At 36.0% G+C, this 26,659-nt stretch overlaps 1 protein-coding gene across 2 annotated transcripts in view; it reads right to left on the reverse strand.

Moving 5' to 3' along the window:
• piezo2 (piezo type mechanosensitive ion channel component 2) overlaps positions 1-26,659 on the reverse strand; it is a 125,879-nt gene that overhangs the window by 86,894 nt on the left and 12,326 nt on the right. For both annotated transcript variants that reach the window (XM_023335477.1, XM_023335478.1), the window contains exons 2-4: positions 23,764-23,859; positions 14,466-14,591; positions 4,429-4,471 (exon numbers count right to left, since the gene is read on the reverse strand). In XM_023335477.1, the coding sequence (XP_023191245.1) occupies positions 4,429-4,471; positions 14,466-14,591; positions 23,764-23,859 (265 nt within the window). The remainder of the gene's footprint in view (positions 1-4,428; positions 4,472-14,465; positions 14,592-23,763; positions 23,860-26,659) is intronic.

The raw sequence follows: 26,659 nt of genomic DNA on the forward strand, positions 1-26,659 counted from the left end.
AGAAGCACACTTCCCATGAATCCAAACACATTCGAAAGAAGAATTGTTTTGCAGGATAAAAGTTGGAAAATCACATAAGCTCATCTTCTCGACGAGCTCATTAACGTCTTCGCAGAATGCTAGTTCTCTCATGGGAACAAATATAAGTGCAGCAATTATATCTCTCAGAAAACACCACCTGTTTACCCGAAGTACGCGGGAAATCGTGAGTTTTCCGCTACGTAATTGTTCTTTTAATATGTGTTGTGCTGAATGCATTAGATTTTATGTGGAGTACCACCCTGCGTAGTAAAACAGGGCTCGCTGCCTTTAAACCAAATGCAATTTACAAGTGAGTGAAATTCCATAAAACATCAACAACAACAAGAAAACTCATGAGAAAGTTTATTTGTTTTCTTTTTCAACTCAGTTTAGGGGAAAAAAATCATGCTTACTTATTTAAAAAATATATATTATGTTAGGTGGAACAATCTGCATCAGCAGCAGCTGAAACAAACCAAAAGATTTCTTAGATTTTTTTGAATATTGTGTTGACTTCATCTTCTTCTGTCTGACCAAACATGAAAAGATTTGTTCTGAAAAGAGACCAAACACCATCTGCAGAATGTTGCTATGACAGCTACCATAATGTCAAGCTCCATATAATCCACTTTGATGCTTTTATGCTGCCAAAGGACACGTTTTACAAGGTGCCATGATTGCATGTGCAATTACAGCAAATAAAAACTGTCCTTGAAATGGCTAACAGGTTTCCGAACCTCTAAAACGCTCTCTTTTTAATCATCCGAACTAATTTCTATTTCAGTTTTACTGCAATCAGATTGCATCCTGTGTTTGGCCACCAAAGTGTTTTTCTTTGCATTTCATGCTGAGCTCCAAGTGTAATTAAACAGTTCCCAATAAAACGTACTGGTAACTGCGGAGCAACGCAGAGGATTTGGCTGCTGTTATAAAGCAACTGGTCATTTCAAACAGAACCAATCTCACGCCTGGTCTTGAGTGGAAATAAAGCAAGTAAAAGTTGAAAACCAAGTGTTGATCGTCATGATGGAAAATGCACAGTCAGAATAAAAACCAGTTTGGGTGTTTGGCTGCTGCTGGTGAGTTTAATCCAATCAAAGACGTCTGTTTCCATGTGCTTTATTGTTGAGAAGCTTTGTGCATCCTCACAAGAATGAAAGATATGGAAACCATTAGAGACACGCAACGCTGAGGCGGCAACTTCAATGACTCCCACTTTCCCTCATATATTATGTGTGAGAATTAGAGAAACATCAGCAGCGCTGCAGACCTATTCAGGGAAAAACTACTAGTGTGGAAAGTTCAAAATGTGTTGCAATTCAAGCTGCAACTAACAATTATTTTAGTGACTGATTATTCTGACGATTAACCTGATAAAAAAAATTGCCACATTTTGCAGATCGTTCCTTTAAGTATTTACAATTCTTTTTATACAACATTAGAAATATAACAGAATAATTCAGATCCTTTTTTAGATAATAAAAAAACATTTTATTGCCTAAAATGCAACAACATAACATTCATCTCACAAATTCTAATCAAGTGGAGCTAAAACTTTGCTACTTGAGGAGTTTTCACAGACAAAGGCGTCATCATCTTAAATGCAAAATGTAAATAAATATATATACACCATGTTCCTTATTATTATGCAAATTGGATTTAAGTGTCATAAAGATTAAATTTTTTGTTGTGCTATTAAATTTATAGATGGTTTTGTGTGTCAGGGCTCTTTGAATCACTATAATTACTTTCAGAGAGCTGGGTTGATTAGTTTGTCTGGTGAGCTCAATTAAAGGAAATCTACTTAAGAAGGATGTTCCACATTATTAAGCAGGCCACAGGTTTCAAGCAATATGGGAAAGAGAAAGGATCTCTGCTGACGAAAATCATCAGATAGTGTAGTTATCATCATACTGTGAAGAGATTTGTGGCAGATTCAGAACAAAGATGGGTTTGTACAGATAAAGGCATAATGAGGAAGGTTTCTGTTAGACAAACTTATCGGATTAAGAGAACAGCTGTTAAAATGTCCTTACAAAGCAGCAAACAGTTATTTGAAGCTGCTGGAGCCTCTGGAACCTCAAGGTGGAGGATCCTCCAGAGGCTTGCAGTGCATGAACCTACTATTGGGCCACCGCTAACCAGAGCTGATGATATATGCAGTAAATGTTTATATATATATATTTATATATCATGTATTAGGTATATATGTATGTATTATAGTCCATAACTATTCATTCCAATAGTTAAGTAATTAAAAATAAAAGCAGAAATACATTAATGAGCCAATAAATAAATAAATACACTTAAAATGCACCAATTAATTTTAAAAAACTACTTTGTTTTGTTTTTTATAATTTAACTGACTTTCATATTTATTTTTTCAGTCCATTCAAAAACGTGTTAAGTTTAAGCATACCATATACATTTTGCGGGTTTTTTTCTTTAAATTTTTATATAACTATTTTTGTCTTGTTTTTTCTTTTAATTTTTATGTGTATTTTACATTTTTCTGTCTCTTCTTTTTACTTTATTGTTTCCATTTGTGCCTCATCATGTAAATGAGCATCTTAAAGCTTTAACTCCTGCTGTCGGCTAGTTAGACCGAATCATCGCTACCCGCCACAACAAAGATGGCAACTCATCACTGAACTGAAGTTACCAATTGTATTTGAACAAACAACGCTGTAACTCCTGACTTCACTGATTTTCGCTCTGACAGAACGCCTGTTTTAGTTAACGACTCTCATGGACTCAGTCATCAACAGATGTCGATGTATTTAAAAATACAGCAACAGGACATATTGGGCAACCAAGACAAAAGAACAGAAGTTGTCCATCTTCTTCAGGCTCCTTTAAATGTGACTCGAGTAACATTTTCCTCTGCCCAGGCTGTTGAAATGCAGCCATTACAGCAGCAAATATTGTATATGCACTACATATGATCCTCAGCACAAACAGGTAAATGCAGGCAGGAGAAAATGTTTATGGGTCTATTTCCGCCACTTAACTGTAGAGTACACAATCCACCCAGGGCTGATGAGTGCTGGAAAAAAGGACGTGGCTGTGTTTCGGACATTCCCGTACTTACAGACCACATTTAATAAGATCACGGGGATGTGCTCAGGCAGAGGCAAACAAAAGCCATGAAAAATAGACCCCTCAGCTTAGTGTGAGGGCTAACTGGGTTTGGCCTTCATTAAGAATCCACAAAGGGACAGGTTAGGAGGTAGAGAGAAGATTAGCTAGTGTGGCTAAATGCAAAAAGCGGGGGTAAATGTTGTTGAGAGGCTGCTATATATAGGACACTTTGTGTAGCATTTTCCTTAGGAATGGAGTGAAAAAATGGGAAGTGCATGAGTTATGTGTTACAGGTTTTTCTTTTGTTCAATCTGAATAAGGCTGAAACGATTAATCAGATTAATCGTGATTAATCGTAATTGTCAACTAATTTAGAAAACAATTCATCGTTAACTGAATTATTCAGACTGAAAAAAGGCCCTTTGCTGAAAGAGCAACATATTCAGAGCACTAATTAAATTAAACTGTACAAAATATGTATACAATTTGCATTTCAAATAAAAATGTTTTAAAAAACTCCTCCAGTGGTATAATTTTAGCTTCACCAGGTTCTAATTCACTAGAGGAAATCTATGCTAATGCATTTCAGACGACAAAAAATTCATTTTTATATTTTTTAATATTTTTTTTCCATTTTTTTATTTAAAAATGGAACTGAATTATTTACTTACATTTTTAATCTATTTTTAATATTTAAAAAAAGTCTTAAGTGTTTAAATACAATTTTTTTTATAAAATGTTCCGATTTTTTTATCTGATTAATTGATTAATCGTTAGAATAATCAATAGAATAAATAATGGATTACTAAAATAATTGTTAGTTGCAGCCAGAATTCTAAATAAAATCATTCTAATCTGCAGAGAAGCTGCCAAAGTTTTTACTTTCACCTCTGAAATCAGATTCAGGCAGCCAAACTGAAACACAGAGATATCCCTAAACATTACTGCTCATTCACAATTGATTTATGTCAGGATAAAACATTATTGCATTTTATTATAGCTGTAACCTAAGTATAGTTGTACCAAACTCATGTGAAAATCAACATGTGTTTCTATTTCAGGATATTTCCCTGGCAAACAGACTCCATTTATTACCAGCTCCTATAAATTTAAAAAGATTTATTAGCCAACTATCAATTTACAACCCTTTGCAAATCCATAATAGCATGTCGGCCAATAATGCAAAATATAGTAAACATCCATGTCCAAAACACCCAAATGCTCTTAAATATTGTACAAAAATATCCACAGAATCTCAGCAATGACTTTTTTCTAAAATCCTTCATGATTCTTTTGTTTTAGTAGATCAAATAATTACTTTCTTACCTCTCGAAGCCAATCTGTCGTATGGAGCTCTCCCATGACGAACCTAGAACAAATAATACAAAAACATTTAATATTGAGACATTTTTCTCTGCAAAAAACGAACGACTGTAGTGACAGATTTTTTCTTTACAGACAGACACAAGTGACAGTTTATTATTTGAAATAATAAAAATAAATCAGGAGAATCAGCCTCAAGATAGTTTTAATGTTTTTGATATCTAACCTTACAATTTATACAATTTCCAATACAAGCAATGCATCACAGATGTGCAGCAAGCAAATCTGCAGAAGAAGTGAAGCAACAATCAATAGTCAAAAAATGTCTGAGGAATGTTTTAGATAGCTTGTTGTATCCAGGCTGCAAAAAATTAAAGCAGTTAAAAACGGGTCTAACTACCAATTATTGTAGTAATCAATTAATCTATCCATTATTCTAATACTTAATCGATTAATCTGAGGAAAAAATTGGCACACTCTACAGATTTTTCATTTAACCATTTAAGCATATTTAATACAATATTTGATATATTGCAATAAAAAAAACAAATAAACAAATAATAAAATTTCTTTTTAAAATAAAATGCAACAACATGCTTTCGTTGAGTAGATCTGAATCTGGTGAAAATAAAACTATGAGACTTGAGAAGGTTTGGTTAAAACATATTTACAGACAAAAGTGTTTTCATCTTAAATGCAAAATGTTTTCATATATTGTACAGTTTTGGCTTAAATACTGCACTGACTATGTTGTTTTTTTCAGCAAATGAGCTTTTTGATAAATTATCATCAAGTAATAATTTCATTATTAATTGATTTCTAAATTAGTTGACGATTATTTCAATAATCGATTAATTTTGAATAATTGTTTTAGCTCTATATAAAACATCCTAGGTTTTATTTTCACCTAATTCACTTTTTTGTGTCTGTTATCCCAGTTAATGATTAATTGATTGCTACGTTAGTTGATGATTATTTTTGATTAATCTCGATTAATCCAATTAATCATTTCAGTCCTTTCTTGATACTAACAGCAAGTACTTAAAAAAGTGCCATTAATGCAGCATAAACTTAATTTAGTTTCTCTTTGGGATCAATAAAGTATTTTTGAACTTGAACTGAATCCTTACATTTCTCCAAAGGTTTAGGTTTTTTGGCTCTTTTTCTAAATGCAAAGGAAACATAACTTCAGTCTGTGACTTGCATTGACGTACCTCAATGCTTTGTTGGTTCAATGGCCCAATAATTAGGTGCTAAACTTTAGTGAACTCAGGTTTCAGGTTTACAATGTGCAGGGAGGACATTGCTGATGTTAAATATGCTTTAACTGAGATCGCAGACAAAGCACTTCATCTCATTGAGTTTATCTTCTGTTTCACATGAGTGGAGGCTACAGCTTCTGTTTAGGTTGGGATTGTTAAGTTAACAACTGTGAAAGAAGTCTTCGCTTTCAGAGGATGCAGACAGAAAAAGGTCACTTGGATGGTTCAATATCTCCAAAGAATTGAAACTATAAAGATAAAAGCTTAGCTTGCAGCCTGATGATAGATACACCGAGCAGCAGGACAAAATAATGATTTAAACTAAAGATTTTCTTGAAAGAGACATGCACTTTTCCTCTTTGAAAACACAATGTAATGTCTTCTTATTGTAGTGAAGTACTGTTCAACCATGGACACTATATCAGAAGAAATATTGCGTTTTAATGTACCGTACTCCCAAAAATGCAATGTCAGAAATTCATTACAATACCATACCATGTTTCTTAACCAGGTGGTAATTAGTTGCACCAATATAAATTTCACTGAAGGAGCCTTCAAGCATGTTGAGTTAGGCGACAGCATGCATGGCAAACCATAGAAAACCACCAGACTGGCAGGTCAGTATCAAACATACTCAAGGAGAATTCACCCAGAGTATAGTCCGCTTTAATAAAATTCTAGTTTGTTTGCCTAGAAAGTCCGGTTTGTTTGGGGAGGTGTGAATGCTGCCCAAAAAAGCAAACTCTGATCCACCTGAAAATCTTGGTCTCAGTTCAGTAGAAGTGAACTCCGGTACGGTTCGAATGCATATGTGAACGACAAGTGGACTGGAGACTACTCCAAAAACAGGAAGTGGACTACAGTGCATGGCCTTCTGGGTAAATACAACCAAAACAAACACGAGAGTAGCAGGAGAAATGGCTTGTGGTCCTTTACCATAGACAAAGAAAATCCTAAAACCACTAAAATCATTTTGTTCACATTTTGCAAAGAAGTGTCACGTCGTCTTCAGAGGATCTCCTGTCATGTCTTTCAATGGTTTTTGGTGCAGCGCCACCACAGGCGAGGAGGGGAACAGGCTTTTCTAATGTTTTGATTAATTTGATTACACCAGCTGAATATTTAACAACAATTGTTGCAACTTTGGTCCCCAAAGGAACTGAGTCTAAAATCAGGTGTTAAAACTCCCTTAAACTCCTCAGCTGCTTGTAAGTAGAAAGTTAGTCTCACAAGCACAATCACAAGTGCTCCTGTTTTCAAAACCACAAAAACTCAGGCGTAAAAGCAAAGAAGCATAAGTTTTCATCATCTGTTTAAAAAAAAAACAAGAATTATGGATTTCAGATAAGTAAAATATTTCGCAGGCAGGAAAGTGAACAGGTTTCTCAAAGGGTTGGGTTCATTTGACTTAGTGCAGTGTGAAAGTGAAATCATTTTAAAGAATCAGCTTGAACAAAAATGTCTCATAATTTCAAAGAGTTTTGAAACTCCTTCTATTTTTGCCAAAGCTGGAAGCTCTGAGTATGACTTTTCTTCAACCAGGAACTACAGTTGCTAAACAAGAGAAGACAGCTCAGTGGGAAGCCGCTAAACGTCTTGTTGCGAAATTTAAAAGGGCAAGAAACATCTGCTTAAGGAGGCGGCTGCATGACTAATCCCTGACAACGAGCACTTCACCCCGAGTCATGCCGAGCTGTTAAAACTTATCTGTCCAGCTGCACACTGATCCTAAAACCACTCTGAAAGAGGACAGATGGACTTATCAGCGATAACCAGCACCAAAAAATTAAACAGAAAGAACAGCCATTTTAACTTTGGTACCTTTTACAAAACTAAGATTAGCATCATGGAGTCTAGAGACAACATGGAGACATCGACACCATTTCAGAAGGGAAGGAAGGAGCAAGGACTCAAATTACAACTAACTTCCCAGGTTTTTTTACAATCTGTGTGGCAGAAATATGATAAAATCTCTCTGGATTAGAATTTAGTATATTTAGAAAGAAAGAACAGATTCAAAACGTAGTTTTCAATCTATTTCAGTCCACTGTGTCTGACTGTTTTCACATTTCACAGGATGAGTAATTTACAGCAGAAAGCTGAACAAAAACATACAAAACCACAGACAGTGTAATCTACATTTAGTGTAGATCAAATAAAGTATGTATTGTAGGAAATACAATACTTTATGGCTGAAAAATGTTATCACAATATAAGCGCTTCATTTCAGTCAATTTCGATAATTATTGATTTGGTTTTTTGTTTGTTCTAAATGTCTGAAAATACTGCTGCCAAATTGTTGGTATGACTATTTCTGTTTTATCCGCGGTTTTCTCTCCACAGAGTTAATTTTTACCTTTAAGCCGTTATGGGGGAATTTTAAACTGCTACTGCGCCAGTTACTCAAAGGGTCGTTGCTAGGTAACCAATGAACGAGTGAGTTGCCAGGTAACCAATGAACGAGTGAGTTGCTAGGTAACCAATGAACGAGTGAGTTGACTCCACCAGCCTTGCTAAGCTGTCTTTCCTCTGCCTACATTTCCCAGAATGCAGTGCGGTTCTGAGTCAGAGTTGAGTGAAAATTTTACATATTGAATATTCTATCAAACATATTGATCACGTATATATCGTAATATATATTGTTATTGATTTATTGTCTACCTCTAGTTGAAAGTAATCTATAGGATCAATAAAAATTACCTCATATTCTTTCAGAGTAAGTTAGAGACACTTGAACTTATACGCTTTAAAGAGAATTAAAAGGAAAATTAAATGTAATTAAAAGCCAGATCATGCAGGATGAAAATAAGGTCTCTTCATGTTGTTTAAAGACTTATGAAGGTAAGGTCACAGTACGCCATTCAAAAGTTCAAATAAAATCCAGAGAAAGCAAGCAAAACCCAGCTTGTTTAAATGAGTACCAGTATCCAAACCTCTGCAACACGTAATTTCTCCCTGACAGCACTAAACCTTCAGGTGTGGGAGGAAAGCCCCCATCCTGAGCGTGACTTCATGCTTGAGGAATGCCAGAGGTAAAATGAGGTAGAGTCTGATCCGTAGCATGACAGGGGAATATTGTGTAAAACAAACTGAGCTCAGCACGGACACTTCTGGAAGAAAGTTTGAGATTTTCAGTCTGTCGAGAAGGGGCCAGCGTTTCACTCTAGCTGGGTACCAAAAATACCTGTCCTCCAGACTTTATGTCAGCATCATAAAACTCCCTTTGTGCTGCCCGGGCTGTAAACCTCCATGCAGCAGTTTTCTGCACTCTTCTATCTCTGTAGGCCAAACGCCAGTTACTCCCTTTCACACACTGTAAAAGTAAAGCAACAACATGTGAGCAGGCCTTAGTTTAAGGTTCATTCAAACCAGCCCAGTTTAGTCCTCTTTATTTGAAATAGAGTCCATTTGTCTAGGATGTCCAGTTTGTTTGAGGATGTATGAATCCTCAATCGAACTCTGATGCGGACCACTAAAGTGAACTGTGGTCTGCCCAAAAATGTTGGTCTCGGTTCCGTTGAAGTGAATTCTGGTGCGGTTCAAATGCATATGAGAACACCAAGTGTTCCAAAAGCAGGAAGTTGGCTACAGTACAGGGCATTCTGGGTAAATACAATCTAAACAAACACGAGAATCTGCAGATAGTGGAAGCATTGACTTGTTCTTACCCAAAATGTGAAACGTTGCAATTTTGGTTCCCAATCAAACTAAGTTTATCAAATGAGACAACACTATTTTGAGCTGCAGTGGTTCGCTTTCACACTGCACTGTCAGATGAGCCAAATTAATTGAAAAACCTGTTCCCCTCCTTGCCTGTGGTGGCGCTGCACCAAGAACCACTGAAGGAAACGACACAAAAACCTCTCAAGAAGACACTGAATCAAGCTTCCTTCTTCACAAAATGTAAACAAAAATGGAGTAGCGCCAGATTTCTGCGGTTGTAGGATTTCTCTTTGGTAAAAGACCACAAGTCATTTCTCCCATTTGCACTAGAGTCACATGTTTGTTTTGCCTGTATTTACCCAGAATGCCCTGTGCTACAGTCCACTTCCTGCTTTTGGAGCGGTCTCCGGTCTGCTTTACGTTCACATATGCGTCCGAAACGCACCAGAATTCACTTCAACCAAATTGTAACCAAGGTTTTTAGGCGAATCAGAGTTTGGTTGTTTTTTGGTCCACAGAGTTAAATTGCACATTCAAAGCTCCAGAAACAAACCAGAGTTTATAGACAAACTAGTTTGATTAAAGTGGACTAAACAGGTCTGGTGTGAATGAACCCTATGAGTTCAAAGACTTGATTTAACCTCCTAAGATGTCATACTTCTGGGAATCAGCATTAAGGACTACAGAGAATTTTGGACAATTGCAGGAAAATGTTTGGAAGTCAGAGAGGTGACAAGTACGTCAACATGACCTGCAACAAACTCCACCCACCTGGTGATCCTTCATGGCTAACACAAACAGATTGTAAACGCGGCTCCATCCTTGTCCAGTCAGAGCGTAGGAATGAAAGACGGCTGCACAGGAAGATGGCTACGGCTCATCTGGTGGCCATTCCCTGACCTGCCCCAACAGCTGGAGGCTTTAGCTCTCCCAGGAGAGATTTTCTAGCTCATGTTTAGCTCAGCTCAGAGATCTTGAGGTGTTTTTGGCCTCTAAAATCAAAAGGAAGCCCACTAGGTTTTCCAGAGGGAAATAAGCACTTCACGGAGAAGGAGGACTCCCTGTTTATACTCGGCTGCCAAAAGGAAAAGCGTGTCAGGAGGGCTAAATACCAGATATACAAATCTGAGATAAGGCATCTAGTCAGAAATAGTACACACATAATATCAGACTTCCTTTCTCACTACAAGAAAAACAACCAAACAAAAATTGTTTGGAACAAGCTACATTTCTGCAACAATGAAAACAATAAAATACCGTCTTAATTAATAGTTATGATTTTCAGATTCAGTCTATCTTAATCCTGATGATTCTGCTTTTCTCACATTTTTCCCCACATGTTTGGAGCGTTATGCTCTCATGGTGAGGTACAAGAATCAGACAAAAAAAATTTAAATATTTTTTTAAAAAGTAGTACAAGTCCAAAGAAAATTTTCAAATACCTTCTGAAATCCGGGAGGACATTTTTATTTAAGATCACTTTAAAACATTACAAGAATGTCTAAATCCTCAGAAGCAAAATAAAAAGTGAAAATCTGGGTGATAAAAACTTTTTCACAGCACTATAAGTTAATAAATAACCTGCCGTAAATAAATATAATAATCTTTTACCCTGATTACAAATAAAAAGTCTTCAACGTTGTGGTCATGCAGCAAATAAATATAATGTTGGTTTAACTGTAAATGTTACTAAATGTTTTGGCAGCTATGTTCACGTTCAACACTGACCTGATTAATACCAGACCTGCAAAAACAAGAAATCACTTAGTTCAGGGGTGTCCAAGCATTTTGTCCCAGGTCCAAGTCGAAAACATCAAAATTATTTTTCATTTTTACTCTATTAAGAGAAAAGCATCGATTTTTCAATTTCTTTGGGGTTCACTGAACAAATTTAACCTCAGTATAAGAACAGGATTTGGGTCACATTCTTTAAAAACGCTTTCTATGATTTGTATGCAGCAAAGTTGGCTTTTCAGTAAAAGTTTCTGAATAAACTCTACTTACCATAAAAGCTTGGTTATAAAAAGACAAATACTTTGTGTTGCATTTAACATTTTCCATTTTAAGAAAATTATGTTGATAATAATTATGCTCTGATTAAAGTTAAGCACAGTTGGTGGAATCAAATGACTCTCTCACTATTTGGTTACCTCGCAACTCACTCACTCTCTTTGGTTACCTAGCAACGACCTGTTGAGTAACTGGCACAGCAGCAGTTTGAGGTTTTGCCACAATACCTCAATACCTTCCCAAGAATAAAAACAACAATGAGATGGAGTGAAAACTGTTAATAAAACAGAAAAGGTCATGCCACCAGTTTGAGAGTATTATAGATATTTACAACAAAAAGCTAATCAGTAATTATCAAGATCGAGAATTATCAATATCAACTGATATGAACTGATTGTATTGTAATGCATTTTTCAGTCCAACCCTAACTGAATATTATAGATTCAACTGATTTGAAATGCATTTAAAGCACTACAAACCAATTCCCTCAGTTATAGTCAGTGTTTATGATTTCACAGTAAGAGACAAAAATGAAACAAAATCCTGCCTCATAATTACCCAAAACCATCTTGAATATCCTCATAAAATAACATGAACATAAAATATGAGGTTATTAAATGAATATGCAACGTGAGATAAAGTGGACAGAATTTATGATGTGCAAAACCAAAAACGTTTCACTGCCCTTGAGAATCTGGTAATAAAGAGCATATTTAGCCTCTGGTCTCTGAACGGCTCTGTGTGTCTCCACCTGAGGTGATAAGGTTCATTCTGCGCTCTGAGTTGGCCGAGATTCAACCGAGCAAAGCAAGCTCCTCTCGTTAGAAAGAACAAGTCATTAGAGCACAAGGTCAGGCTCTGTCCCCGTCTAGACACATTCAAATTTTATAGCTTGATACCACGTCTCCTGAGAAGCCCAGAAGCCAGCTATTAACACCTTTCCAACAGTGGATGAGTAGCTTATTCTGCTAGCAACATTTTTGTTTTTACATCACCGTACGTTCAAGGGAGTTAATCAAATTCAGGGAAGAGTTGCGAAACAACACTGCAAGTAAAGGAAGTACTATTTGAACTCCAGGAGACCAGTAACTGATAACCTGTAAGCTCCAGAAGGAATATGCAAGAAGATTCAGAAAGTAACATTTGTTTTCTTAAGACAGTAACATTTAAAATAATCTGTAAGAGAAGCAACTTGTAAATTCCAGAAAGCAACTTTTAAGTTTCAGGAAAAACTAATGTTTAAATTAGCAGTGGGCATACTTCCACTAATCCACTAATAGAGGAGCTAATTTTTCACTTAGCTCTTTAGTTCTTTTGAAAAACGTTTAGCTTCTCATAAATTAATGTTTCCAAATAAATTCTAAAGTGTTCATTTAATTGGCTATGTTATAAACTTTAAATCTATAACAAATGCAAACAAATACAAACGCATAAATTATGCTAACTCCAAAACATACAAACAAAAACAAAACAAACAAAACGGCACAAACGAGAAATCCTGCAATTACATTAAACAGAAGCAAACACTTACAACCAACAAAAGAAATTAGGGATGCACCAATACGAAAATTTGGGTCGATCAATATCCAATGTAAATGTTGATGTTATGGCCAATAATGTAATTTACTTTCCAGGAACAATTATTAGTTTCAAAGTGTTACAAAAGCATTGTAGTAAGTAAGTTACTTGTATGTTTTTAAATCAACCTGCATAATACAGAAGCTTCAGAAACTACTGTTTAGGTTGTGGTGAATAACTTTTGTAACAAAAGCTACAGAATGTTGTAGAAAATCAGAAAATATGAAAGAATTGGGCATATTTCTAAAATTATTAACAGTTTATTTTGAGGTTTTTTTTTTTTGCTTCAGGCTGTGAAAAAGCTCCACCTTCAGTTGCAGAGGTCAGAGTTCAAACATAAACCAGCCTGCAGGATTAATGGGACACATATGTCTGAGATGTAGAAACACATGGCAAAGCTGCAGATTTCCACCATTGAGAGACACAAACCACCAATATCTGGAGGCAGTTCAGCCTGAATTAAAGCATCGTCTGTATTTTGTGCTACTCTCGGAAAATATAAATACCAGACGGATCTGCAGTTTTATCAAACTAAGATGTTTTCTCATCTCTCTTTCAGACAGACAAGAGCAATGGAGGGACCTCCACAGTGCAAAAACACAAAATCTTACCGAGTATTTTTGTCTAGTTTCTAATGCAAATGTCTTATTACACTTGAAATAAAACACAACTAACTTACAAGCAACTTTTCAGCAAGATTGTTTAGAGAAAATAATTCCTTCACTTAATTTCCCTTTGAGAATTGAACTGAACACAAAATCTTACCAAATATTTTTGTCTAGTTTTTAGTTTAAATATTTTAGCACACTTCAATAAAGACAAAACTAAATGAAGAACCTTTCAGCAAGTTTTTAGCTGTTTTTAGTCAATAATTCCTTAATGTTGGTGGAAAAGTATTAGTTCGAAAGACTTTTCACTTTCAACATGGCGATAATGTCTGATTATAATGGAAAAAGTCTATTAAAATTAATGTTAAGGAACTGCTGACTTAAAACAAGCTACTATGTTTTGCTGAAAAGTTCCTTGTAAGTTAGTTTTATCTTAATTCAAGTGTACTAAGATATTTACACTAAAAATAGGCAAAGAATACTTGGTAAGACTTTTGTGTTTTTGATCCCAAAGGGAAATTAAATACTTTAAATTATTTTTTTGTAGTGAAGGAATAAGATTTTGTGCTTCTGCAGTGTTGATATTGATTTTAAAAAAACAGTTTAACTGGAAGATTATTTCACTTATAACAAGTCATTTTACTTAAAAGTGCAAGTGGAAATAGTACTTTTTCATCAATATTAAGGATTTATTGACTTAAAACAAGCTCTTATATCTTGCTGAAAGTTAGTTTTGTCTTCATTCAAGTGAACTAAGACATTTACACTGGAAACTAGACCGAAAATACTTGGTAAGATTTTGTGTTTTTGCAGTGCATCTCTCAGGTCCGTTCTCAGATTATTCGAAGTCCTTCGGTTCCTCTGCACACAACGGCGCTCTGCCTTAAAGCTTCGACCACAAAGGCTGCAGTGTACTCACAGCTGAAGTTGGAGGAGATGGAGTTCCCGGCCAGGAGGCTGTTGACGGTAATCTGATAGATGATGTGCAGCAGCAGGAAGGACATACTGGTGAAGCAGAGGCACTGCAGCAGACGCCCTGTGTGGCCTAAACAGGAAGAAGGAGCACAGTGGGTTCAACATGTTCACGCAAGAATTTCCTTTAAAAAAAAATGTTCTTGGTATTTCTCCGTTTTTAGACAGCAGTTATTGAGGAATGCATTAAAAATGTACAGCTGGTTTCTATTGACATAATGTGCTTTACATTGAGACGGCGGCAACTGGGAGGGATTTAGAGATGATCACAAAACATATCCTGGCAAAAAGCTGGCATGACTGAGAGAAACCTAAATAAACATTCTGGTGGACCACAAGGCCTTTACGTCTCTGATTCATTGTCAGAGAAGCAGAACCGGCTTTTATTCATCGCTGATTTGGCTTCTGGTTTTGGTGACTGATGTCACCGCTTGAGGTTTTGTTTTTAAAACACCTACACTGTAAAAACGACGTTTGAATAAGCATTTATTGTGTAGTTTCCAATGCAAATCTGTCAAGTAAATCTTAGTTTACTTGAACTAACTTTCAAGTAACTTCAGCAAGATATAAAAACTCGTTTTAAAATCAATAGTTTCTTTATATTAATTTAAAAGGTACTAGATCCACTGGTAGATTATTTCACTTATAACAAGATGGTTTCCCCATGTTATGAGTGAAATAACATGAGAACCAGAACTTTTTAAAAATCAGTATTCATGAATTAGTCACTGAAAACAAACAATTTCTTGCTGCTAAGTTACTTAACAAGCATTTTTGTCTAGTTTCTAGTACAAATATCTTAATACACTTGAATTGAGTCAAAGCTAACTTGCAAGTAACTCGTAAGGAATTATTTAGAGAAAAATAATTCCTTAGTATCGATGGGAAAAGTACCAACTACATTGGAAGACAATTTCTCTTATAACAAGACATTTTCCCCAAGATGAAGTGAAATAATCTGCCATAGGAAATTGTATTTTTTCATCAATATTAAACATTTATTGACTTAAAACAACCTTTTATATCTTGCTGAAAAGTTACCTGTAAGTTAGTTTTGTCCTATTTCAAGTGTAACAAGATATTTCCACTAGAAACTAGACCAAAGATACTTGGTAAGGTTCTGTATTTCTGTAATGTAAATATGTTGAACGAATTTGTTTCTTCCCTGATTACTGCAGGTAAAGAACCTGGGGGGAGGGAGCCGCCACAGCTGCTCAACACATGGCTGCTTTATGGTGCACCTACAGGTATTTGGGATAATTTCAGGATAATTCCCAAGCAGAGAGCCGTTGAAACTAAATGAAACATTCATTTATGTTAAGATTTTTTTGATAATTTTAAGTTTCCGGATTCAGTTTGAGTTGATGTCTTACCTTGATTAGATGATCGTACATATCTGCTCTCTGCGATCCAGCGGTTAAAATGTGGCACTGTCTTCTTCTCATTAAGTTTACAGCATCCGCATGGCGGAGTTTTACTGTGCTGCTGTGCAATATCCGGAGTAAATGGAGGCTCTACCGCTGAGCACACAGCTTCCAGAAACGCTCACAACTCTACAAACTTACAGAAAAACTCTACAAACTTACAGAAAAACTTTCCAAAATCACATTTACAGAGTTCAGAGCTACGTACGTACGGACGGACGGATGGATGAAAGGACGTATGGATGGACGAAAGGTCGTATGGATGGATGGATGGACGAAAGGAAGTATGGATGGATGGATGTATGGATGGATGAACAGATGGACAGGTGTATAGATGGGTGAACGGATGGATGAACAGATGGACGGGTGTATAAATGGGTGGATGGATGGATGGATGGATGGATAGATGGATGAATGGACAGACAATTGGATGGATGGATGGATGGATGGATGGATAGATGGATGAATGGATGGACAGACGATTGGATGGATGGATAGATGGATGAATGGATGGACAGACGATTGGATGGATGGATAGATGGATGAATGGATGGATGAACGAAAGGATGTATTGTATGTATGGATGGATGGACAGACGATTGGATGGATGGAGAGATGGACGGGTGTAATAATGGGTGGATGGATGGATGGATGGATGGATGAATGGATGGATGAATGGACAGACGATTGGATGGATGGAGAGATGGACGGGTGTATAGATGGGTGGATGGATGGATGGATGGATGGATGAATGGACAGACGATTGGATGGATGGATGAACAGATGGATGAACAGATGGACGGGTGTATAAATGGATGGATGGATGGATGGATGGATGGACAGACAATTGGATGGATGGATGGATGGATGGATGGATGGATGGATGGATGGATGGACTGACTGACGCCATTTTCCCATTTTATTTCTGATTTCCATCACATTTAATGAAACCAGTGAAACCAATGAAACCAGTGAAACCAAATCTTGTAAATGTGAAATCTGTGAGTCCTCGCTGATTTCTAAATCCGCTCCAGCGACTCTGGGCTCATTTCTGCTCCATCTTTCCTTGCAGCTCCAGAACAGGTTTGGTTCTGTGAAGGCAGCTTGTGTCCAGCGCTCTGGTTTCCCCTGAGATGACGTTTTATAAGCTTCCTAACAAAAGCCATTGTTCAGATTTTATAGTTGCTTCTTCGCCATCACCACACTGAGAACCGCTTCAATTGACTGCACTCAATCCTAATATAACTCCATAGTCTTCAGGGAAATAAATGGGTTTTTAATGCAATTTGCCTCAAATTAAAAATTCTGTGCCAGGCTTAACAAAGTGGAGTTCTTAAAGTCAGAAAAGTATAACGAACAGAATTTAAAAAGCAAACCTGGGGTAAGCATAAACACAATAAATCTACAAAAACATAAAATATTTATCAAAATATATACAGGAATGCTTCTCTTAGTGAATCAGTCATGTTGGTGTTCATTTAACAAGGCACAGGATGTCTCATGGAAGGCTCTTAAAATGTTCCCAGTGTATTAGAGTAATAGTTCACATTTTGTTCCTCTCCAATGAGAATTAAATACCTTGAAGCCAAATAGCACAGTTAAAACTAGAGTTAATATCCAAACAAGTTGTCTCTAAAGCCTCAGAAACTGACACATCCTGGAGGGCAAACTGCACTGTTGTGGCTTTTTAAAGGACAATTTTACATTTAATGAATTATACATGCCAAACATTTGGTTTAAATTAACCCAACAGATTTGACTGCTGCCCATCCTTTAGGATCGGCAGGCGAAATGAAACAGACCATCAAAACGCAGCATTAAATTCACTTAAATGCCAAAATAATTGGAACAGAGTGGGCTGTGTCTTCATCTCTTACATTTTTTATCATGCTGGTTACAGCCAAAATGTAGGAAAACAAAAACAATACCCAGTGAATCAAAGGATTTTAAAGCTAATTAGGAATAACTAATTAGAAGCAACGTTTGTGGAAAAATAGGAATAGTTTTACTACACTGTACCTTTTACTTTTACTTGAGTAAAATTAGTTTGAAGTATAAAATATTGCTACTCTTTTTTTTTTTTCCTTTTTTTTCTCCGAAGAGTTTTTGCGGCGCTAGTGGCTCGTATTTTTTAGACAGTCGGCAGACAGGAAGGAAGGTGAGGAGAGGGGGGAAGACATGCGGCAAAGGTCGCCGGGAGTCGAACCAGCGACATCCGCGTCGAGGACTAAGGCCTCCAAACGTGGGGCGTGCTAACCCCCTACGCCACCACAGCACGCCCCAAAATATTGCTACTCTTACTTGTGCAACATTTGCAGACACTTTACCCACTGCCAGTAACTTCACATAATGAAGAGCGAATACGTTTTAATCAAAAATATACTGCTCAAAAAAATAAAGGGAACACTTTAAGTGTTAAACACCTGTTTAAGTGTTCCCTTTATTTTTTTGAGCAGTGTATATGAAACACATACAGTATATACAGAAACACACCTACAATTGATGTTGAAGTGAGACCTCTTGTTGATACACAAGCTTTGTTTTTTAAATGTTATTTTCCATCTTCTGGGCCAGTTGTTTCTTTTTTGTGTGTTTTTATGATGTAAAGCAACTTGGAACTGCCGTGTAGCAGAAATGTGCTCACAACGTGATTGATTGATTGATTGATTGTATAAAAAAAATACTATATATCACGGATGTCAAACTCATTTTCACTTTGGACCATATCAAAAATCTGAATGTTAAAGGGCAGAATCTGTTGATAAGAGCCTTTAAACTGTTAAAATATTAATAGCTGTTCCTCCAGGAGTTTGTGATTGTTTTTGTGGAGGATTTTTGCATTGTGATGCTAATTTAGGAATATTTGTAAGGAATTTATATGATATTTGAGGTAATGTATGATGTTTCATGTGACATTAGTTTCATACATTCTATGTTGAAATACATATATTTGGAAATGTGTCTCTTCTTCTGCCTTTATTTATTTTGTAGTCATGCTATTGTATAAATTTGTTTTGTTTTAGTCTTTCAAATGCCAGACTTAAAATACCGAGCCTGCATCAACAGTAGAGACAAGCGAAAATCACACAGGATTTAAATGTCTGAACAAACAGCAACTCCTGGAAAACCACAATTGGTTTTGGAAAAAAACTAGAAGATATGAATTTACAAATCCTGACATTTCAACTAATATTGCTGCCTATGGGCGAGATCCTGTGACCTCTCTCTGTTCTGGTGGGATTTATGGAGCTAAATTGGTGCCATAAAGTTTGTTCAAAGGTGATCTATTAACAGGTCAGTTTAGGTCTATGAATTTTACAAAACATGTTCATTACATCTTTTGAATAAAATCATCCTTAGATAATGATATTTTAGTCTGCTCAGTTCTGCCTATTTTGAACTCCTTTCAGAATGAGCTGTTTTAGGGTCTCTGTCACTTTAAATCCAAATAAGCTGCTGCTGGACACGCCCGCCAATTCAACGTTTACACTCTCACGTGAAAATGGCAGCAAACAGATACGCAGTTATACAATTGTACATCTTTTAAAAGCATTAGTAGTGCCTCCCGCACAACCAACAAGAATGTAGCAAGTGACTTCTGGACAGTTAAGTCAACAACTAAACACTAGTCTTTTCCAGCAGCCATTGTACATCACATGCAGAGGTAAAATCAGTTGAACAAACTTGCTGGAGCTCCGCTTGGGTTGCTAGGTAACGGGATGGCCTCGGCTGGGGTTGATGGACTGACAGCACAGTGCGACTTAACAATTGGAAGGTTCTTGAAATGGCTAATTTTCCAGACACCAAAATACATGAACTTATTGCCAAAAAAAATGTATGAGCATTTTTTAAACACGGTTTACAGAAGCAGTAGAAAAGGAAGTATAAAAACAAGGTAAAAAGTGAATTTTGCATGATAGGTCCACTGCAAACAGAAGAAACGTGTAGCTTTAGGATATTGTCAAAGCTGTGAATGATAGTTGAAATTTGAAACGGAAGAAATAAATATTTTTCAGCTTTTTTGGGGGGGGTGTTAACAATAGTTTTAATGGTTTTATCCAAGTTGAAAAATTTTTGAGCCCACTTTTATGGTGTCAGTTTAGCTCCATAGAGATTTGACAGAAAAGAAAACCATAATTCCCACAGAAATAAAAGCCACAAATAAGCCATGTGTAGCTTCAATGCAACAAAAAAGCCTTTAATCTGTGGTGATTATAACAAGAGATTATTGTTTTCAAAAGCAAATATTTAGCTAAAATCCAGAGTTTATTGTGCAAGGCTGACATCACAGCCGTTTCCAGTCAGAAGTGTTTCCCCGACTGTGATCCTGTTTGTTGTACCTTCCTCAGCGCCGTCTGTCATCCTGCGGGCCGTCCCTGATGACAGACAGCTGAGCCAGAGACAGATGGGATACAAGTCCGGACCAGCTGAACCCGATCAGTATGTCACGCTTTCCGACGCTCTGGGTGTTTTACTGCTGCTGTTTTTGTGATCTGGACAAGGCAGGTAGATCACTTCGACAATAAATACATCTAACAAAAATACACACAAAAGGACAATGTAGTCTTCCTCAGGCTAATCACGTTGAATAGAAAACAAAATATGATGTTTTTTATTGAATGACATGAGGTGAGCCGCAGAGTATTTATATTAGTTTTACAACAATGTTTTTTTCTGAGTGACGACTTCTTTGTGGCTTGGCTTTTCACAAAACTCTGCTTTAGTTCTCAAAATCCATCCTTATTTAAATCTGTCAAAAGTTAAGCTTTTCTATTTTAGTTTTATAAGAAAACAAAGAAACACCAGTTTATTTGGTTTGGATTTCTTGATCTGATTTAGACCTCATTAAATAAAATTAGTCTGAAAAGCAAAACAAATCGAAAGGGCATTAAAGGGGCAGTTCAGATTTTCTTTTGTAGTGGGATTTCTGTAGAGGGGTTGTGAGGAGTAAATATCTTAATTTTTCATTTCGATCAAGCAAAGATAGTTTTTTGGATAATTGAGAATAAAAAAAAAATGTAATTATTTAATTTCTCTTTGGGATCAATAAAGCAATTTTGAATTGAATTTGAAATTACTACTTAATTCTCAGAATATTACCACCTTATTCTGGTAATATTACTTTACTGCCCTATGACTTTATTCTTGTAGCTTAATAAAAAAAAATCTTACCCTGATATTCTGTTGTAGAACTGACTTGATTTTAAAGTCCAAATAAGTAGAAGAATCCAGATTATTCCAAAAATTAACTCTTAAAAAAGTACTACTGTATTGTAGTAGTAGTATTCATAATCTTGTTTATGCAACAAAGTTTCATTTTAAAAATATTATAGATGTGAAGTTTGTCAAAATTTGTTTACTTTTTCTCAGTTCGGTTACGCTGCTCTTGGCAGTTGGTGGTTACCATAGCAACCGGTAACTGACAGCTGCTCCCCCTTTTTCTCTGTTGCCGTTGGTAACTGAGGTATGTATTAGAATCAGCTCTGTGTTTTCTTTACAAATATTATATTTTAGACTAATTTAATTATATACAATGTTTCATGAGGAATTTTGCTATGTTTAATTTTAAAACTGTTATTAACTACTCACTGGGAGTTATTGCTTTGTAGTTTGTTTGGGGTTATTTATTGTATTTTATTTAATGTATAGAGGCAGAAGCTGCTGAACTGATGTTAATCACAAACTTTACTTCCTGTTTTTGTTAAAATAAATACTGTGAACCTGATTGTGTCTGTCGTGAAGTCAACCTATTGGAGCGGAGACGAGGGATTACACTTTACATATATAAAGCTCTAGGAAGATTAGGATCATCTCTGAAATTCCAAGCAAAAATTTTGTATTTATTTGCAAAAAATGAGAAATGGTCAAAATAACGGAAAAGACGCAGAGCTTTCAGACCTCAAATAAAGCAAAGAAAAGTTCATATTTGTTTAGAAACAACAACACTAATGTTTTAACTCAGGTAGAGTTCAGAAAACAATATTTGGTGGAATAACCAGGTTTCAATAGAGTTCAGTGCAGTGGGCTGCTAATTTTTTACAGATATATATATATATATATAGGGGTGTGTGTGTGTGTAGGGGTGTGTGTGGGGTGTGTGTGGGGTGTGCGCGGGTGTGTATTTATATACTTTTAACAGTTTTTGATCTTTGTGTAAACCTATATTTCTTGCTGCTGCTACATCTTAATTTCCCCTAACTGTGGGACAATAAAATGATTTTTTTTTCTAAAAAAACAAACAAAATTACTATAAACTGACTATATGACTACTGATATTTATGTTCAGCTACTCTTGAAGTCAACAGCTATTAGACAGGTGAGCATCCAGCTTTACTAGAAGCCTTTTCTCTTTAATTATTGATGAGGTTGTGAGTGGTCCACTTTCTCTCATTTCTCTTCCTCCCTTTACTTCCTGCCTGTTATTTCAGCTGGAGACGCGGAGACGAACCTGGGACTGGATGCTGCTCCCTCCGCCTCCGCCAATATGGTTTTATGTATTATTAAACACTGCATGCGGTCTCCTCCAGAAACCCGTGTTATTGCTGTGGAGGTCTGGGAGGTGTGCTGTTTAGTACTTCGCGGTGGAGGGCCAGCGGCTGCAATCCCACATTTATCATCCGTGAGCAGAACAGTCACCTCAGTCACTTCTCAAAAACCGCAGACGTCCATTGTGATTCATACTTCTGCAGCCGATGAATACCTACAGCCCTGAAAGGTTGATGTAGCTTAAAGAGCAAAAAGTTTAAGATCAAACCTTCACATGGACTGAATTAACTAATTGTGCTCTTTAAACGTACACATTTATTGGATTTGCTAAATAAAACTAAATAGAAGAAGGAGAGAGCCTGAAGTGTCCGTTTTCATCAAGCAGACTTCAGATCTTGAACTGACGAATCGAAGCGTTTTATCTGAGATCTGCCTGACAGCGGATCGTTTTTGTTATTACAGATGGACTCGTGCCTGGACTCACCAATATTACATTTCACGGGGCTAAACTGTGTGCCAAATCCAACCTCATCACAGGGAAATTCACGTCTCCTGCAGGAAAGGGCTGGTTTGTGTTACAGAGGACAACATTCAAACCAAAGCTAAACATTTAAAGGGGACTTACTATGCAAAATGTACATTTTGCATGTTTTTATACTTCCATTTTGGATATCAACTGCTTCTTAAAAACAACCCAAGCTTTAAAAGTCATCACATCTGGGTCATCTAGGTTTTAGCAATAAGTTCATGTTTCTTGGTGTCGGGAAAATAAGCCATTTGAAAAACCTCCAGATTGTTCAATCTCATTCAAGACGAGCTGCGCCGTTACCTAGCAACCCCAGCGGAACTCCCCCGTCACCTAGCAACCAAAGCGGAGCAGCAGCTACTTTGGATTTAAAGTGACAAAAGGCCCAAAAAAGCTGAAAGAACTGACCATACTTAAAGCTCATTATCTAAGAATGATTTTGTGCAAAAAAAAAAAAAAATGCAACTAAAATGTTTTGTATCAACCATAAGTCAAGTGAAGTTTGTTTGTATAGCACATTTCAGCAATTTAAAGAGCTTCATATCACAAAAACACAAAAATAAAAACATCATACAGTCATCAATTAAGAAACCAGTAACAAACATTATATTTTGTCAATCATCAAAATCACCAAAACACATATTATGTTTATCAGTGTTCCAGTGAGCCGTTTTGCAGTTTTCTTGACGTTTATTCCAGATTTGTGATACATAGAAGCTGAATAGATCCATCCTAACCTGTAACAGGTGACCTTTATAAACTCGGTGAAAACCTCAAGGCCTGAAGCAGAAATAAAAAGCACATCTTACCTTGCATTGTTGTGCTTGTCGGCTCTGGGAAGAGCGGAAGAAGCAGGAGATAGATGAGGTAGACGAGGGACAGGACATTGTACCTGAAGAGGCAAGCTGCAGAACAGAGCAAGACAAACGCAGAAAATTAGATCAGAATAAAGAAAAGTTGGCTGTGGTAATAAAACAACAGGACCTTTGAGTGGACCACTCCAAACACACACAAGGCTATTCATCTCATCACAAGAAAGATGACAAGAAACCACAAAATTCAGGACCTCGTTTGCTGTTGAAGCTAAATTGTCTCTAATTAGTTCCTGGATGTCAGGAGATTTCCTGGAGCTGCATTTGCACCTTTCTAATCTCTAAAAAATTTGGTTTGTATAACATGAATATTTTTAATTTAAAGGAATCTGACACAATTCAATTAACCAGCAAAATTTTAATTATCGTCAACACAACAAACCCTGTCCATGTTTTTCCTCTGCACAGATACTGCATGTTTGTGCGGATATATTTGAAGTCAATATTCTTTCTTTTGCACATTAACATTCTGTAAAAGTGCTTCTTTGAACAATATTTGCACTACTTTTATGTCTTTATTGTTGTTGACTTTATTTGAACTTTCCAGTGCTGTATTGAAGCCTTGTCCCCTCTTCTAAAACAAATAAATTATCTTAGATTTTTTCGTAATCACCCTATTTGACAAAGTTACCCTTTTACATATTTTTTCCTTCCACTATGAAAACGCTTAGAAAAATCTCTCCAGAATAGTAATTTTACATGGTATCATTGTCATATTTAAATATTTCTGACTTCATATTTACTAAATATGTACTAAAATATAATAAAGTGGCAAGAACTGAGATTTGGTTGGATGTTTTTCAGTAAATTAAAGTTTAAGCAGGCATAAATAGATTATACAACAATATAACCACATGGAAACAGTCAATGTTAATGTTTAGATATTTTAAATAAAACTGCATATATTTGTGAAAAAGAACTTATGAATTACTTTATTGTTGTTTTGGCGTTTCGACAGCCGAATGCCCCAGTTGCACCTGAATGCAGCACGCATTTGGGAGCACAAAATGCTGTCAAAACAGGAAGAATAAAAACATGTTGCTAAAACCAGGAGAGTTTAAAAACTGGAACATTACTAGATCAACTCAAAAAAGTATTTGTGTGTAGAAACGTTTAGCATACATCCAAAATGAGGGTTTGAGTTGGAAATATCAAGAGAGCCCAGCCCAATAAAAGCAATAAATGTATCATATAAAACTCAACAAAACTGATTGGCAAAACTGAGGCAGCTGTTTGTTTTCAATAAAAAAAGAAATTGTGGTATCAATAAAAGACTCAAATTGACCTAATTATTGTTTGATCCGTCATTGCCTGAGCCTTTGGCCCCATCTGGACCGATTATTCTTCCAGAAGGAAAACAAAAACAAGCCAACCACAATCAGCAACTCATCTAAAGCCTTGCATTTATGTTTGTGCAGGAGAAAAAACTGCATTCATGAGTTTAAAAATCAACAAAAGAAGCACAGGATTATGTTTTACAGATGTGTAACCATGAGTTATTTTATGAAATGGCTTCCACAAGGCAAATATTTAATAGCAGGAGTGAATTTAAGAGCGTGTGGTTGAGTTTCAGGCAGGATGAGGAACAATTGAGTGAAAATTTAACTGGGTTCATGGATATATGAATATCTGTTAACACAGATCAGGTGTGATCATGATTTTAACACCTAGGTAAAATTAACACATTTGTGAGGTTGAATGTAAAACTCTGTAGGAGAAAAACAAAATTGTCAAGATAAAGGTTTAATATTTACTAAATGGAATAAAATACACATTTGTAACTTAGATATAAATTGTTGTGCATATCAATGTAACAAACATTTGTGACCAAAGAGTCATGGAAGGAGAACATGTCAAAACATGTTTGAAAAAGAAGAAATTTGCAAATAAAAAGGGTCAAAAACTTGAAAAGCTAATAAAAACTTTTAAATTTAAAATCAACCTTCAGTTCTCAACAAACTCAGATTTTACAGTTTTACATTTATTTGCTCACTCATTTTCTACACCGGATCAATGTGGTAGTGGGTTGTAAAAGGTCAAAACAGTGAAAGGACAAAACACCCACGAACACACACACACACACACACACACACACACACACACACACACACACACACACACACACACACACACACACACACACACACACACACACACACACACACACAGGAATTAAAAACCACCAATTAAGGCTTAACAAGGCGTTTTGTATGCAGGAGTACCCGGAAAAGCAAAAGATTTTAACCAATTACCCATTTCCATTAAAAAATATGAATACTTTGTTTTTTATCAACACATTTTTCAAAAAGTGGAATTGTTGGGTTTTTTAACTCGCACAGTGGTACACAGTGCTGCAAATATAAAACTATCCCTAAGGTAAATCAGAAAAGATGATATTTCAATTAGCAAGTAATTTCATCCATAATACAGTTTGCAGCAGAAAAACAAAATAAATTTATTACCTATTATATAACAGCTAAACATTCTGGATTGTAAAATAATTGGATATTGGCTAAAAAAGGAAAAGAAATTATATTTCTTTAAGTAATTACACGTCATCTTTGTTTGATCAGTTTGTGGAGGCAAAACATAAAATCACCCTGCACTTTGTATTTCTATAATAAGAAAGTGTTTTCAGATTTTAATGTGCATTAACTTTCCATAAGTTTGACAGAAACAGAGCCACTGAGATGGAAAGGATTATTACAATCAATATGAAGGGTGGCAGAACGAGTCAGCTGAGTCTACAATTTGGAGCAAAACAAAACGGGAAGCATCCTGGCGGACTAAGAAAGACGTCAAAGTGTTAGAATAAAAACACTCAGAGCAATGT

This window comes from Xiphophorus maculatus, chromosome 6 (assembly GCF_002775205.1).
Source record: "Xiphophorus maculatus strain JP 163 A chromosome 6, X_maculatus-5.0-male, whole genome shotgun sequence".
NCBI classification, from domain to species: Eukaryota; Metazoa; Chordata; class Actinopteri; order Cyprinodontiformes; family Poeciliidae; genus Xiphophorus; species Xiphophorus maculatus.